An 18,477-nucleotide genomic window follows, 5' to 3' on the forward strand; every position below is an offset into this window, starting at 1 on the left:
GTCCTACCTGCCTATCTTCTTTTCCACCTATCCACTCCACCCTCCTCCCTGACCTATCACCTTCATTCCCTCCCCCACTCACCTATTGTACTCTATGCTACTTTCTCCCCACCCTCCTCTAGCTTATCTCTCCACCCTTCAGGATCTCTGCCTTTATTCCTGATGAAGGGCTTTTGCCCGATACATCGATTTTACTGCTCCTTGGATGCTGCCTGAACTGCTGTGCTCTTCCAGCACTACTAATTCAGAATCTGGTTTCCAGCATCTGCAGTCATTATTTTTACCATGCTGTTTGGAGAGTCAATGTGGACTCAATGGGCTAAATGGCCTGCTTCTACACTGTGGGAATTTTAAAACAGAGCCCTATAGTAAGTACCTCATTCATGTTAACAAATCATCTTTTTGGCTGGAGGCCAAATGCTGAATGATGGAAAGCCATTTGATGAATCAAATACATTTTATTGAACTTATCCTGTCTTCACGTGACATCCATAAATGTTTACTATCCTCTATATCGTGACTATCAAACAGATGTAGGAGAACCTTGATTGATTTTCATCCCTTCTCTCCCCTTACGGAACAGATGTTGAAATCAACTCCAACATTACAATCATCTTCCCATCTAAGATCATTTGATTCCATGAAAACTTTAGCAGGCAAAAAAATAAATGTCATGCTTGTTTAAACATAAAGGCACATATAGGTTGAATCCATTACTAAAAATAAAAAAAAAAGTTGTTAAAGGTATAAGAGGAAAAGTACTAACTGAAGTACAGAAAAGTTGATTTTTGGCATTCAGCTTTTCCTTTAAACCTTCATGGCCTTTCATTCAGTTCTGTAACTACCACATAAAACACTTGCTGCTACAACAAGCTGTTGTCAAGTGTGAATCACATATAGAGAATCTCCATCCTACCATATATAATTCACACAAGCACCATTCATCATGACATAGAAATAACTTTTTATGTTAGTAGGTGGTTAAAAAAAATCAAATTGCACATTTGAAAATACCATTTCAATTGAAAAATTATTGCCATCAGCTTTATTGATTGGAAAACAGAAAGGAGTGATTTAAAGATATATGGATGGACAAAAGGACAAGCAATTAAAAGAAAGCAAAAGTTACCAATCTTAGAACAGACACTCTGTGAGGAGGAGAGCTTTAACAGACATGCTGGGTTAGACTGAACACACTGTTCATTCACTGCATCCAGGAAGAATCAACAGTTGATATGGATATTAAGCAAACAAACTGGAAGCTTTCAGAAATTTTATTAAAAAAAGGTCATTGGTTAATATTTTGCTGCATCATTGCAACAGACAAAAATGATGCGTTGAGAAGTGATTTAAGAATTTTCTCCAAAGCAACTTCATACCGATTAAAGTCTGAGAGAATTTTGTACTCCAAAATGTAGGATATGTGTGATTTATTTTGAGCTCTCCCAGTTTATGTACATCACATTTAATAGTGGAGCGAGGTATTTTCAGTTTCAATTCATTCACAGGATATGATAAGGCCAGAATTTATTACCCATCTCTAATTGGTCATAAGGAGGGACACTGAGTCATTGCAATATACATAGTGAAGGCACTCAAACAGTTCTGATGTTGGAAGATATATATTGTTATTGGGTGTTGGTTTAATTCAGTTGGCTGGATGGCAGGTTTGCAATGCAGAGTGATGCAAACAGCATGGGTTCACTTCCTGTATGGATTGAGGTCACCATGAAGATTCCACCTTTTCAACCTCATTCCATGGCTGAGGTGTGGTGATACATACCACCAGCTGTCTCTCTTTATGGTCCTCTGGGACGATGGTGACTTTACTTATTGTTACTGCTGCAAGATTGTGCACCTCATCTCTAGTTTAAAAACAGTATGAATCATTAATAAATCCTACATCAGTTATTCTGTGATTTGCCAATTTCACATAAATGGGGAGTTAGCCAGCTACTGCCACCAAAGATTTACAAAATTTGTTTAACACAGCGTGCTTAGTGTTCAGACAGAGAATCTTGATCCCCTTACTAATCAAGAACCTATCTATTCTGTTAATCGTCAGGATTTCCACTCAAATCTCAGAAATGAAAAATCAGTATCAAACTCACTGCATCACCCAGTCATTCCCAAAGAAGTGTTCATGACATATTTAATACTTGGGAGAACATCCTGTCATTATATTTCTTGCTAAGCAAAGTGGTGAAAGGTTAATGGGGGTAGGCAGGAAGTGGTGATCAGATTAGCCATAATCTTATTGAGTGATGGAGCAGGATTGAGGGGCAGTCTGGCCACCTCTTGCTCCTAATTTTCATTCACATAATCTCAAAAACATAAACAGTAAAAGAAAGCTGAATGAATGAAGCGGTATCAGATGAATGTGCACCTCAGAATTGGCCAAGTGGCATTGTTGCTGATTTGTTAATCCAGAAATCCAATGAACCGTCTGGGGACTCAGATTCAAATTCCACCAGGACAGATGATGGAATTTGAATTCAATAAAAATCTGGAATTAAGGATCATGTCTAATGGTAATCATGAAACTATTGTTAATTCTGAGGGAACAAAAAAAAATCTGGTTCACTGAAGCCGTTGAGGGAAGAAGTGCTGCCCTTTCTTGATCTGGCCTACGTAGGATTCCAAATCCACAGAAATATCGCTGAATCTTAATTGCCCTCTGGGCAATTAGGGATAAGCAATAAATACTGGCCTGACCAGCGATGCCCACAAGCTGTGAATAAATTTTTAAAAAAAAAACCCACGTAATGGCCTTTTGATTTCAGTTCACAAATTTTGGGGATGCGTTAAAAATGCAAAGTGTTTCTTTGTCGAAAAATGAGGGACAACTGTTTTGTTATATTCTTGTGACATCTGGGCTTTAAAAGAGAAAGAAAAAAACGCATCTTTACAATTAAATGTTTCATTGAAATGGAAGGGGTATTGTTAAATTGCATTAATCTTATCCAGTGAGTGCATTAGATGTAAAAGTTAAAATGCATCAACTATAACAACACTGTTTATTTCATTAATGTCTATTCTTAGCTGCATGACTGCTTGTGCTTTTGTGCCCCCCTTTGCACAGTGTATCCTAACCATTGCTTCTTCATGTGCTCTTCTCCATTCGCCATACATCAGTTGTCGCTGCAGATTTGCATTCAGCCTGTCAAAATAAAGGGGAAGCAGACGAACACTCTGGCGATATGCTGAAGGGGATAGAGATGGCCTGCGCCGAGGCCACATAGGAAGAAGCCTGTCAGAAGCAGATGCAGCAGTAGTGAATGGATGCTCATGAGCTTTTGATGTTTGTTTTAGGTATAAGCAAAACTTGGTGTTGCGCTGGGAGAACTCAGGTAAAGACAGACTGTCCAAGCTAAGACTGTGTTGCAAAGATGGCCAACGGGCTGGCTGCAGACAGACACAAAGCAGATTAAAGCAGAAAAGCAGCATGAATCAGTTTAACAAAAATGTGAGACTCTAACAAATGACAAATAAACATGCAAACCAAAATTGAAGCCAATGCTGCATGTCAAACATGGAAAATGGAGCTCAATTTCATAGTACAATTTAAATAAAGGCTGTGTTCCACAAATAAAATTTACAACCACAAGCATCAACCATTTCTAGAAGAGAAAGGATTTAATGTGCTACCTTTTAATAATAAAACAAATATTTCCTAAATACACTACAAATAAATCACAAATATAATAAAAGGTATGACCATTTGTATACAAAATATACAGCTTGCAGAAAAACAATGTGGAATTGTACCCCCTCCTGTCAATGTTCTTCCAACCGAAGTGCATCCTCACACTTCTCTGCATTGAACCTCATCTGCCACCTGTCTACCCACTCCTCCAACTCACCAATGTTCTTTGGGAGTTCCACACTGTCCTTCTCACAACTTACAATTCTTTCAAGTTTTGTATTTTCTGAAAAGTTTGAAATGGCCCCATGTATATCAAGATCCAGATCATTAATGTATATCATAGTATGAACCTACATTAAGTAACCGAGTGTATTAAAACAGAGAATAGGTAGATTCTTGATTATTAAGGGGATGAAGAGTTATTGGGGGAAGGAAAGAGAATGGCTGTTGAGGAACATATCAGCCATAATCAAATGGGAAAGCAGATTTGGTGCGCTGAATGGCCTAACTCTGCTTCTACATCTTATGGTCTTTCAGTTAAATTAGCTTTGACAAATAAAAACCTTCTTTGTATCTTCACACACACTGGTCAGTTTGGATTTGTGATTTTAAATAATCACTTTGGAAATGCCAGGCAATATAAATTAATTTAAAGACTAAGTTGTGTCTTTATAGAAGTATCTCAAAATTGCAGTAGACAGTCTAGTTTATTTGCTTTGAACTGAGTTCATTAATAGTTAGCACATACTTGATAAAACACTGCAGGAACAATCCATACCATTTCAGCATGGATTTCCAAAGTGGAAATCATGTTTAACTAATTTACTGAAGACACAAAGCAGATTTACTAAAGTTATTTTTGAAGAGGCAGTTAGAAAGCTGAATGAAAGCTGTTGATGTAGTATACATGGATTAAGGTTTAGACACAGTCCCATACAACATACTTGAGGGGAAGTTTAAGTCACATTATAAGAGGGCTGAAAAATTGTTTGAGTGATAGGAAACCGACAGTAATAGCCAATTGATATTTTTCAGGCTGGAGGAAAATTTGGAGTGGAGTTCTTCAGGGATCAATATTGGAACCCTTGCTCTTCCTGATATACATTAATGATATGGATCTTGATGAACAAGGGACTATTTGAAAGTCTTCAGATGATACAAAACTTGAAAGAATTGTGAGAAGGACAGCGCAGACCTCCCAAAGAACATTGGTGAGTTGGAGGAGTGGATAGACAGGTGGCAGATGAGGTTCAATGCAGAGAATTGTAAGATGATGCATTTTCATTACAAGAACATTGAAAGACAATATAAAGTAGGGGCTCTCAGCTTTACTAATAGGTGCATGTCATCAGCTGTTAAGTCCCAAGTTCTAGGATTGTTTTTTTTGCCCCCCAATTGCCTCTGCACATCTCTATTTCTGTCCTGTTTTAATGAAGTTGCTTAAGACTAATCCACTGAACCAACCATTTTATTATTTGTTGTAATATTTCCCTTCTGTGACTCAATGTCACATTTTGTTTGGGAGGTTTTAATAGTTTAGAGGTGCTCTATAAATACAGGTTGTTGCTGCTATTGAGTTCATAAAAGCAAAACTACCTAAATATAAAATGAAACTTTGGAGATAAGTCATTTGGGATTTTCCTACCAATGACAGTCAAGCCTGAAAATAAATACTTTAAGGCATTCTCCCACTAGTGCTAAATAAAATATAATTCCAACTATTGTGTTACTGTACTTAGATGAACATCACCAGTTTTTAAAAAAATTACATTTGTAGCAAACATTCAAGTTATTTAATATCTTAGTATAACCTAAAGCGATTCAAGTTGTCACTATCCCAAGCATTGAATTGAACAAACACCAAAAGATCAGCATGATATGAATATTAGATGGTTTTAAATAGTACAGAAAACTAGGTGTATTGGATATTCACGATACCTTTGGAGGGGCTTCATCTGATCCTCCTGAATCCCAGGAAACTGTGATTTGCCTTCTCTGCTCCATTCTTACTCTTTCTTCCTGTTGCACTTTCTCTTCTTCCAATATTGTACTGAAAGAAAGAAAATAATGCTTAGTTTATCTTCAAGAAAACAAAGTGAACTGACTAATAACTGGGAATAAAGGACCAGGAATAGGTCAACTCACTCAGCCTGCTCCACCATTTAATACGGATCGAATACTTCAATTTCTTTTACCCACACAATGCCATAACACTTTACGCCACTGGTAATCAAATATCCATCAACCTCCACTTCAAACTTACTCACGGGGGTGAACTTCCACAGCCCTCTGGGGTAAAGAATTCCGAAGATTCACCACCGTCTGAATAAAATAAAATTCTCACCTCAGTCCTAAATGGCACCTCCCTTATTTTAACTTGTGTCTACCAATTATAGACTCTCCTACTAGGGGAAACATCTTATCTGCATCCAACTTGTTTATCCCTTGAAATATTTTGTAGGGTTCAAGAAGATCATCCCTCAATCCTGCTATTTTAGAAACAAGTCTGGTGAACCTCAGTGCACTCCCACTATGGTAGTATTTTTTCTGTGATTGGGAGACTAAGCCTGAACCACTGCACTCCAGGTGTTGACTAACCAAGCTCCTTCACAATTGAAGAAAAACCTCACTACTCCTGTGCTCAGACTCTCATGGTAAAGGCTAACATTCTGTTAACTTTCCTAATAGCATGGTGCACCTGCATGTTAACCTTCAGTTACTTATTGGCAGACACTTAAGTTACTTTGAATGTCTATGCTTTCCAATTTCTCGCCACTTGAGAAATACTTTGCAATCTGCTCTTCCTACTACTATGGATAAACTCACATTTTTCCACATTATATTCCATTTGTCAAGTTCCTGCACAATCACTAACCCTACTCAAAACCTCTGGAAAACATTTTGCATCTTCCTCACAAGACACATTGCAGCTTAGCTTTGTGTCAAATGCATAACTGAGCAAATTTCATGACAACTTACAAAGTGAGGTAAGAGTGACCATCCCTGGCATCAGATCATCATTTAGTATGTGGCAACAAGGATCTTTAACAAAAGTTGATGGGAATTAGGAGGAAATCCCTCAATTGATTGGAGTCATTGAATGGTTTTAATTGTTGGAAGGTAATCATCTCAATCCCAGGATACTGATGCTAGTGCTGCTCAGGGTAGCTATTTTCTAATCAACCTTTTCAGAGTAATTATTTCACACCTTTGGAATGTCCTACACCAATAATCTTTAACTACTTCATCAATGACCATACCACCTCTCTGAACACTGCACAATGTTCAGCACCAATTGTGAGTCCTTAGACAATGAAGCAGTTTGTGTCCATATGTAAAAAGACCTAGACAATATCCAAACTTGGACTGATTTGTAACAAATAATATTTGCACATGAAGTGCTAGGCAATGACCATTTTTAAAAAGAAAGAATCTACCTATCTCCTCTTCACAGTTAATCATTGAACACTGCACTAACAACATCCTGGAGGGTACCAATATTATAACTGATCTGTTCTTTCTAACTTTTCCTCTATAACTAACTAACGTTAATATTAAAAATTTATTGGAAAAGACTAGAAATCAAGGTAAGATTCAGTCTGGCATCCCATTACTGGGAAACCTTGGGGACAACAGAAATCAGCACACATCAGAATTGATCACTGATCGGTCACCCCCATGCTGCAGAAAGCCAACCAAAGCTAAGAGGGAGTTTAACACTATGACCTCACAACATGTACAAAAACAACCAGTTAAAATCTGCAGGGAACGATGAGGGGGCAGAGTTGTAAAGCCCAACATGGCGCCTCTGTGTGGTTAGTTAATGGCTCGGGTTTGAGCAGTGAGGTTCGAGAAAGGATTGTTCCCAGAGGTGAGACACACCACGAATGACCACTTGGTAGCGATCCACAGGAACCCCTGGTCCTGCAGACACAAGAAGCGACTGGAAAGAGAAATGGAATGTCTTTGTATATTGTGAGGGTAATGGAAACAGAATTAACGTTTTGAGTCTGGTGTGACAAAGGTTTGACCAAGTATCATATTGGACTCAAAACGTTAACTTTGTTTCTCTCTCCACAGACGCTATTCCCCAAGCATGTTTATTTCAGATTTCCAGTAGTTTGCTTTCGTTAGCATATGTTGAGATGTCTTTTATCCATTTAAGCACTTGTATGAATAGCAACTTTTTAACTTTTGACTCTTTTACTCAGAATACAACCTTAACTGCAATGACTGTTTATTCTTCGAGAACGTTGTGCTGGAAAAGCACAGCATGTCAGGCAGCATCCGAGAAGCAGGAAAATTGAAGTTTCAGGCAAAAACTCTTCATCAGGATTATCAGGACCTGGGGATTTATCCACATTCAATTCTATCAATTTTCTCAACACCATTTCTCTACAAATATTGATCTCTCAGTTCTTCCCTCTCACTAAATCTTGCATTGTCCAACATTTCTGGTATCTGATTTGTGTCCTTTTTTGTGAAGACAGAATCAAAGTATGTGTTCAGTTGCTCAGTCATTTTTTTGTCCCCTGTTATACATTCTCCAGTTTTTGTCTGTAGGCGACCTACATTTCTAATGAACACTTTCCTGATGAAGGGCTTTGCCCGAAACGTCAATTTTCCTGCTCCTCGGATGCTGCTTGACCTGCTGTGCTTTTCCGGCACCACACTCTTGACTCTGATCTCCAGCATCTGCAGTCCTCACTTCCGCTAACTGTTCATTCCTGTCTGGCACAAAAGCAAAATTGGTAAGAGGGCCAATCCATGGCTTACAAAGGAAATTAGAGATAGTATTCAATCCAAGGTAATGTACAGATTGGCTAATAAAAATAATAGGTATGAGAACTTAGAATTCAGCAAAGAAGGACCAAGCGATTGATTAAAGAGGGAAAAGTACAGTACAAATGTAAGCTTGCAGGGAACATAAAGACTGACACTAAGAGTTTCTTTAGGTACATGAAACGAAAGAGATTGGTGAAGACAAATGTAGGTCTCCTACGGACAGAAATGGGAGAATGTATAACAGAACAAAAAAAAGGATGAGTAAATGAATACATACTTTGGTACAGCCTTCACAGAAAAAGAACATAAATCAGGTACGAGAAATGTTGGACAATGTAAGATTTAGTGAAAGGGAAGAACTGAGAGAGATCAATATTTGTAGAGAAATGGTACTACGAATATTAATAGAATTGAAGGTGGATAAATCCCCAGGTCCTAATAACCTACATCCCAGAATACTTAAGGAAGTGGCTCTAGAAATAGTGGATGCATTGGTGATCATCTTCCAGGATTCTACAGGTTCTGGAGCAATCCCTGCAGATTTGACAGTAGCTATTGTCACTCCAATATACAAAAAGGGAGGTAGAGAGAAGCCAACGAATTATAGACAGTCAGTCTAATATTGGTAGAAAATTCTCAAATCCATTATTAAGGACTTTAGAGTGGAGTATTTACAAAGTGGTGGCAGGATCAGACACAGTCAGGGTGGATTTATGAAGGGGAAATCATGCTTGACAAATCTGTTTTAATTCCATGAAGATATAACTAGTAGAGTAGTCAAGGGGGAGCCAGTTGGTGCAGTTTATTTGGACTTTCAGAAAGTGTTTGACAAAGTCCTACATAAGAGATTAATTTGCAAGATTAAAGCATATGGGACTGGGGCAAGTATATTGAGATGGGACAGAAAATTGTTCAGCAGAGAGGAAACACACAGTAGGAATTAATGGGCCCTTTTCAAATTGGCAGGCAGCAACTAGTGGGTGCCACAGAGATCGGTGCTGGGATCCCAGCTATTAACAATATATATTAATAATTTGGACGAGGGAACAAAATGTAACATCCTGAAGTTTGCAGATAATATCAAGTTGGGTGGGAGTGTGAATTATGACGAGGATGCAGAGATCCTTCAGCATGATCTGGACAGTAAGGGGATTGGGCAAATCAATGGCAAATGCAGTATAGTATGGATAAATGTGAGCTTATTCACTTGGAAACAAAAATAGGAAGTCAGATTACTACCTGAATGGCTGTAAATTGGAAGAGGGGAGTGTGCAGTGAAACCTGGGTGTCCTTGTGCACCAGTTACTGAAGGGCAGCAGGTGGTAAAGAAGACAATAGTATGTTCACCTTCATTGTGAGAGGTTTTGAGTACAGGAGCAGGGATGCATTGTTGCAGTTATATCGGGCCTTGTTGAGGCAGTTTAGGTCTCCATTTCTGAGGAAGGATGCTCTTGCTCTCAAGGGAGTGCAGCGAAGGTTTACCAGACTGATTCTGGGGATGGTGGGACTGACGTATGAGTTATGGCTGTTTTTGCTGGAGTTCAGATAAAGAGTGGGGGGGGGAGGGGGAGGGAATCTCAGAGACTTATAAAATTCTAACAGGACTAGATAGGGTGGATGCAGGGAGGATGTCCCTGATGGTGGGTGTGTCCAGAACCAGGGGTCACAGTCTGAGTATTCAGGGTAGACCATTTAGGATGGAGATGAGGAGACATTACTTCACCCAAAGAGTGGCAAGTCTGTTGAATTCATTACCACACAAAGTAGTTGATACCAAAACATTGAATGGTTTCAAGAGGTGGCTAGATATAGCACTTGGGATGAATGGGGTCAAAGGTTATGGGGAGAAAGCAGGATTAGGCTATTGAGTTGGATGATCAGCCATGATTGTGATGAATGGCGGAGCAGGCTCAAAAGGCTGAATGGCCTCCTTCTATTCCTATCTTCTTTGTTTCTATGTAATAATTTTCTCCGTAATAAATAACGAGTGATTTACATGACCTGCATTATTTTGGGCTGATATTATGATAAAATTTATTATGCAAAGTCTTTATACACAAAATACCATATCTTAAGCTGTAAGTGTTACAACATAAGAGTAATCAGTTAATTGCAAAAACGGCCCACACAGATTTTCTAACTTCATCTAAGCTGTGGCATGAGATTTAGAGCAAAATCTTTCGTTGGTGCAACATCCCTATTACTTTAGAGTTAAAATAACTCATAACAGAAAAAGAACTCCTCGCCAACACTACACGAAAACAATGATTCTGCTAGACCAGACTTTGAGAGCTTCAAATGGATATTCCATACAACTTTAAAATAAAAACTTTTAAAATATGTTCACATTGATATTGAATAGGTCAGAGTGCATTTTATAATCAATATATTAGCTGGCCTGAGGAGAGGGAACTCAAAAATTCAGCATCGGAAAGGACCACCTTGTGTATTCATCATGTACAAAGGAATCTCAGATTCTTTTGATGAAAATAAGTATTGGAAATGTTCAAGCTTTTGAGATTAATTAACTCATAGTCATGTGATATCCTGATAACCTCCCATTCATTCAATAAATCAGGACATGCCAAGTTGACTGCTCATTTCAAGCATTTTAGGTCTTTTCTCACAAAGGCTGGGTCCAGTTCACATAGGACTTAAGCACGCATTAGAGAGCTGTCTCTTGTCTTGTTGCCTTAATGGCTGATTTTCTTCCTTGATAACGAAGTCATTGATTGCAAAAGCCTTCATGATTTAGTTAGCCTCATCTATTCATAGCATTCATTCTGTCTACTGATTCAATTTTCAGGACACATTTATGTTAATTTGATAGGCTGATTATTCAACTATCCAAATTACAAGTGATAAACAGAACTCAAGACAACCGGTTACAAATGGAGTTTACCCAAAACTACACACTTACATAACATTCTCTAATGCTTACTGGAAATCTAAAATGACAATCACCTTACCAAGAAATATGCAATTACAATAAATGCTAAATGTCAAAGAAGCATTGTATTTATCTCACAGGAAATTAGTTACCAAAACATGCATCTGCACACAAGGAATTGGGATTTACTTTGCTATTCAAAAAAGGCTGAAACATGCATATATCAATTTCAAAATTTTCAACCATGTTTCATTACAGCCCATTCTTTGATCTGAATTAAAATGAGTGATGGTGAAGTTTTTCTTTAATGTTGTGGCGACACATTGCGTGTGCAGCAAATGAGTTACACAGCATTTGAACAAGAAATGGCTTTAGGATTACCAGAGTTCCACAATACATCAACATATGTACCTGTAATATTATACAACAAGTGAAACATTTAAATTGGTTTGTAGTAATATTTAATTTTAGTATCAAATTCAATGCAAATTTATTTTAAGTTAAAAATTACACAACACCAAGTTATAGCCCAACAGGTTTATTTGGAAGCACTAGCTTTTGTTGTTGTGTGAGTTTTAACTTTGTACACCCCAGTCCAACACCGGCATCTCCAAATCAATTTATTTTAATACATTAATGTGAAAAATGTCAAGATATTTAAATGCAAGTTAGCATTTCCATCAATGCAGTTTTTTTCCCCCAAAAGCAGTTACTTTCTGAGATAATTCGACCGCCCACCAGTTCTTTGTGAAACTTATTCTCCAATGAGGGTATCATAACCAAGTTTGAGCATGTCACAGTTGCACAATCATTTTTCAAGCATTAGTAACGAGCCAACAACCAATAGCGGGAACATTAGCTGATCCTATTCCCCTCTTCCAGCACTAAGGCAATAAGGCCAACATGAACACATAGAATCAATTACATCTTATTCTGGATAACTTCTGAGAATGTTCCTCGTCTCTATGACTCAGAACCACAGCATGTGCCACCAAGGCCAGGGAGATGGGTGTGCAGGTGGAGCCATATCCTGGGAACCGTGCATATGGGGACCACGTTTCAGGCAGCACTGCCCCTTAGGATTTTGGGTTCATCTTAATTGTAAGGCCCAAGTCAATTATTAGCTATAGAGTCAAGGATACATACAGTTTGGAAACAGGCCCTTCAGCCCAACTTGTTCATGCTGACCAGGTTTCCTAAACTGAACTAGTCCAATTTGCTTGTGTTTAGCCTGTGTCCCTATAAGTGTTCCCTATTTGTGTTCCTGCCCAAATGTCTTTTAAATATTGTAATTATACGCACCTCTGCCACTTCCATCTGGCAGCTCATTCCATATACGCACCATTCTCTGTGAAAATGTCAACAGTGCAAATCTCAGAATATTCTAGTTTTGAAAAATAATTGGAATTTAGAAGAATGAGAAGCGATTTCATTGAAACAATTAATCTCAGACTGTCTAAACTGCCCATGCCTAGTTTTTAGTCAGTTTCTTTAAAAGTAATATTCATTCAAACTGTATTCTTGTTCATTCTTTGCCAATCACTTTGAAAAATCACCAATCTTCGTATCAGTTTGTTTGCATCAACTTGCTAATTTTATTACATGGCACCAGCAGATTAATTTGTGTGTCTGCTTGGACTATGTAGCGTCATCCGTAGTAATTAGTATCATTTCAAATGTGCCAATTATACATCTAAGCTTTCTCTTTAACCTACTATCAATAGCATTTAATGGAAAGCATCATGTGTGACTCCACAAGTTATTGATGCCTGAAACAAATTAATTTCAAAATAACTGTATAAATGAATATACATGGGTCTGTTACGTTTCTTAAATTACAAACCAAACCATTTTCAAGTCTTTGAGTAAAAGCCTTTTCACTCACATTTATTAGCCTCAGTTTACATTAGCTTGAGCCATAAAAATAGCCATTAAATCCATGATCTCAATTTTGACTTGGTCCATATGGCTATTCTTCATCAAAGTTTTACAACTAACCATAATTAAATAGAATATAATTTAGCTCTGCACTTGCTTCATCAAGTCAAAATGATTAAAAACTAATTCAATCCTGCACCCGTTTGCTGCAGTAGCCTCAAATGTGCTCCCAATAAAACAGTGGACAATTTCTGGTGCTCAAGATCTGCTTGTCCTGGAGTGAGTGCCCAGGTGCATGGGGCCATTTGGCTTGACAATAAGGGTATATTTGGGATGATGTATCTATCTTTGCTTTAAGCCACATTATCATCCTTTCCATTTTGCTTTTAAAGGACTCTCCTTCAAGGACAGTTGAAACACATTCATCTAAAGTTTGTAGCAGCTGCGATTAAGTCTCAAGTGTTTACGCATTGTCCGCCTCCACCCCTACCCCCCCACCACACACAGTGAGATGGTCTAACATTGCAAACCCAGGCATTATATGGTTCAATTCACAGTCTGTGCAGTCAGACTTACTGAGATGACATGATGGACTCCGAGGGAACAAGTTGGCAGCAAAAGCAACAGCAGCTGCTTGCATAGCCACCAGAAATCCACAATCTGACATGAGACTTTATGGTAGAAAATAGGGAAATGGCAGAGATTAATAAGTACTTTATGTCTGTGCTTACAGAGGAAGACGCAAAGAGTGTCCTTGAAATAATCAATATCCAAGGATCTACTGAATTTGTAGAACTGAAATAATTATTAGCGAAATAATAGAACTGGAGAAACTAATAAGACCGAAAGTTGGGAAATCTGTGGGTCTTGAAGACTTTCACCCTAGACTTTTGGAAAAGATGGCTACATAGATGTGAATGTACTGGTGATCATCCTTTTAAAATTCTAAAAGTTCTGCAATCGTGCCTTAGATTGGAAAATTGGAGGAAATCAAGTAATTACAATCCTTATAGCCTGACATCAGCAGTTTGCAAATGTTACAATCTATTATAAAGAATATGTCAACTAGATATTCATTGCTAGAAATAATAGAAATAACATTTGCCTATTTTTAGCAAGAAAAGGAAGTTTCTAGGAGAACTGGCACCAGGAAAGTGTGTTCTGGAGTTAAGTTTCCAGGTCAGGACAAGTAAAGACCAGAAATAAATCCTTGGGGGCTAAGAATCATTTTACACTGTTTCTGAGAAGTCGGAATGCCTATTTAAAGAACAATATTACATATAGCTGATAAGGTTTCTTATGCTTGTGTTAGAAATTCTGTTCTGCAAGTTAAAATATGTTATCCATAAAATTAATGTTTAGTCAACCATGCCTTTAGTCTGTTTGATACAGGAAACATCATAAAATGTTATATCGCGTCATATCAGCCATTTAATTATTAATGGTAAGGCTGCAATTTAAAAAAAAACTTATTGGAGCTTTACGAGGATCAGAACAGTGCGACCATTTTCTCCATTTACACCCTCTCGAAAACTTTTAGTATCTTAAAGAACTCCATCAGATCAATTATTCAATGTCTTTTTTTTTCCCTGAAGAAAGCTGTACAGCCTCTATTAGTCTTTTCTGATTAGTGAACCTTGTCAGTCAGTTCTGGTAACATTCTGATAAATCTAATTTGCCATTCTCCATTGCCTCTAGAGCCTTTGTATAATATGAAAATCATAAAAGTATTATAAGCATGGCATTACCAAGGTTCAATATCTCTATTTTTCAATTCAATCAATTTAGGAATGAATTCCTAGTACTTGGTTTAATATTTTAATGGCCATATTAATTTAAATCACAAATGTGTGATTTGTGAAACATACCTTATGATCCTTTTGCTCTATTACACAATTTATATTCCTTCTTATTCAAGCATCATGTGACCTCCATTCCAACAAAACACACCATCTCACAACACTGAAATTAATTTGCCAATAGGCCCATTTGCCTTTATTTTGTTGCATTCTTCCTTTGTGTTGTCGAAATATCACCACCCCCGCTCCCCCTTCCACCACCACTCTAATTTTGGTGTTATATGCATTGAAACTAATAGCAAGAGTAGGCTATTCAGTTCTTTAAGGAGGAGAAAGTGAGGACTGCAGATGCTGGAGACCAGAGTTGAAAAATGTGGTGCTGGAAAAACACAGCAGGCCAGGCAACATCCGAGGAGCAGGAGAATCGACGTTTCGGGCATAAGAGGAAGGCCTCCTAAAGAAGGGCTTATGCCCGAAACGTCGTATTCAGTTCTTTAAGCCTACTTTGCCATTTAATATGATCATGGCTAATCCTCGATCTCAATGCAATATTCATGCTTTCTCACCAAATCATTTGATGCCTTTAATATCTAAACATTTATCAATCTCTTTCTTGAATACATTCAGTCATTGGTCTCTACAGTCTTCTGCAGTAGAGAATTCCACAGGTTCACTACTCTTCATGTGAAGAAAGGTTTCCTCACCTCAGTCCTAAACAGTTTACCCTATATTCTGAGACAGTGATCTCTGGTTCTAAACTCCCAACCTATTAGAACTTCATCCATTTCAACCAGACCCCCTCTCATCCTTCTAAACTTGATCGAATACAGGCATGGTCTCACCAACCTCTCCTCACAGGAAAGTTCTGTCACCCCCAGCATCAGCGCAGTGAACCCATGCTACACTCCCTCAATGCATGTACCTTCTGAGAGAAGGTGAGCAGAACTGCATACAATATTGCAGATGTGGACTCAGCAACGCCTGGTATAACTGCAGTAAGACATCCCTACTTCTAAATTCAAATCCTCTGGCAATGAAGGAAAACACACATTTGCCTCGCCAATTGCTTGTTGCGCCTGTCTACTTTCATGGATTCTTTCTGAAGGACGGTTATATCTTACTTGAAATGTTAACTCTGTTTCTGTCTCCATACATGCCGCCTGAGCTGCTGGGTTTCTCTAGCGCTTTCTGTTTTTATTTGTTTATTTGTCAATAGTGGCTGGTTTGTTCTTGTTTCATTTTTAGAGGAACACTTTTCTCTGGAACTCTACCATTTCCATTTAAAATGATTACCATTTTAAATATATCACTGTTCTTTCTCTTTTTCTGCCAGTGTTCTCCACCATTTTCCTTCCCTAGGTTCACTCTCAATTCCCCAAGATTAACTTTTTGTCAAATTTCCTACTTTCATCTTTGTTTTATCTATGGAGTCATTAAGAGAGCTCTTTGCAGTTTTAATTTCACTCACAAGTATATAAACATGCTATTGTATGGCTGATAGCAATCTCATTTTTATGCTTAAATAAGAATGACAAATAATTTGTGAGAAAGTCATGCAGTTCTGTGTCACAGAAACTAAAAGTTAATACCTCTGGTTACATAACCAATAATTACAGGTAATTTCACAATCCATCAGTTTTATACTTTGGCTCATGCTCACTACCAGGCAAAGCACTGGGGCCTCACTTACAACAAATTATTCTGCATGCATTAGGAATAAATATGAAACAAAGAGTCACATTTGTTTCACTGAGTTCCTTCTTTCCAATGAGCCAAGTAGAGGTTGCACTTTAAAATAATTGGCCAATTTATTTGGCCTGACATACAATCTTGAGATTTGACCAAACTGTGCTCAATATAGCCTTGGCCTTTAAGGTCAATGCTCAGTTCGTCCCTAATGACAAGCAGTCCAAATACACAAATGAAAATTAACTTAGCGGCTAGTGTATGAGAGAATTTCCAGCATTGATTGGCACTTGCTTACACATTCTCAGTCTTGCCTTGAGAGTGAAGCAAAGTTGGTGGCAGACTGGACATGGTGGTCTAGTAGTCACAGCGAAGACACAGTAACTCAAAACTTGGACTAATGATCCAGTAACACCGTTCAAACCCCACCATGGCAGCTGGGGGAATTTAAATTCCGTTAACTAGTTAAAGCATATTTTACTTATTTAAAGGAGGATAAGCAATGGCAAGCAGAAGATTGCTAGATTTTCTTAAACACTCATCTGGTTAACTAATGGCCTTGAGGAAAGGAAATCTGTTGCACAAACTTAATCAGGCCATATGTGACCACAGTCAGTCAACAGCCCTCTGGAATGATTTAGCAAACCAATAAGGCTGTTCACCAGCTAGTCCAGGCAGTTTGGGATGGGTAATACATGCTAGCTATTCTATTGATGCTCAGAGCCCACTTAAAAAAATTAAGGTCTGAAGCATTATTAATTAATAGTTTTATAAAAACATGTGTTGTGTATGTGTTGTCTGAATTAACAAGGACACAAGTTATATTATGAATTGTACCATAAAATATTGAATTTTACCTAAACCTGAAACAATAGCAGGTGAAAGAGGATTAACGTGTCCATTATTTAAATCACTGGCCATCTAGAAAGGAAAATCAATTATATGAGACCTTTCATGGTCGCAGGACATCACAATCAGATGATGTAATTTTGATGTTTAGTCACTATTACAACATTAGACAAATTTTTTGAGGATGTAACTATGAAGTTGGACGAGGGAAATCCAGTAGATGTAGTGTACCTGGACTTTCAGAAAGCTTTTGATAAAGTCCCACATAGGAGGTTAGTGAGTAAAATTAGGGTGCATGGTATTGGGGGCAAAGTACTAGATTGGATTGAAAACTGGTTGGCTAATAGGAAACAAAGGGTAGTGATAAACGGCTCCATTTCGGAATGGCAGGCAGTGACCAGTGGGGTACCGCAGGGATCCGTGCTGGGACCGCAGCTTTTTACAATATATGTTAATGATATAGAAGATGGTAACAGCAATAACATTAGCAAATTTGCTGAGGATACAAAGCTGGGTGGCAGGGTGAAAAGTGATGAGGATGTTAAGAGATTACAGGGTGACCTGGACAAGTTAGGTGAGTGGGCAGATGCATGACAGATGCAGTTTAATGTGGATAAATGTATGGTTATCCACGTTGGTGGCAAGAACAGGAAGGCAGACTACTACCTCAATGGAATCAACTTATGTAAAGGGGCAGTACAGAGAGATCTGGGTATTCTTGTACCAGTCAATGAAGGCAAGCATGCAGGTACAGCAGATAGTGAAGAAGGCTAATAGCATGCTGGCCTTCATAACAAGAGGAAGTGAGTATAGAAGCAAAGAGGTGCTTCTGCAGCTGTACAGGGCCCTGGTGAGACCACACCTGGAGTACTGTGTGCAGTTCTGGTCTCCAAATTTGAGAAAAGACATTCTGGCTAGTGAGGGAGTGCAGCGTAGGTTCACGA

General features: G+C 38.2%; 1 protein-coding gene across 18 annotated transcripts in view; it reads right to left on the bottom strand.

Annotated features, from left to right (window-relative positions):
* ptk2aa (protein tyrosine kinase 2aa) overlaps positions 1–18,477 on the bottom strand; it is a 414,515-nt gene that overhangs the window by 59,167 nt on the left and 336,871 nt on the right. For 17 of the 18 annotated variants that reach the window (XM_043687800.1, XM_043687797.1, XM_043687812.1 and 14 more), the window contains one exon: positions 5,585–5,696. In XM_043687800.1, coding sequence (XP_043543735.1) covers positions 5,585–5,696 — 112 coding nt within the window. Of the gene's footprint in view, positions 1–2,721; positions 3,406–5,584; positions 5,697–18,477 lie in introns of those variants that run through there. The other variant, XM_043687814.1, reaches the window with a different exon arrangement.

The sequence above is a fragment of the Chiloscyllium plagiosum genome, chromosome 4 (assembly GCF_004010195.1).
Source record: "Chiloscyllium plagiosum isolate BGI_BamShark_2017 chromosome 4, ASM401019v2, whole genome shotgun sequence".
Lineage (NCBI taxonomy): Eukaryota > Metazoa > Chordata > Chondrichthyes > Orectolobiformes > Hemiscylliidae > Chiloscyllium > Chiloscyllium plagiosum.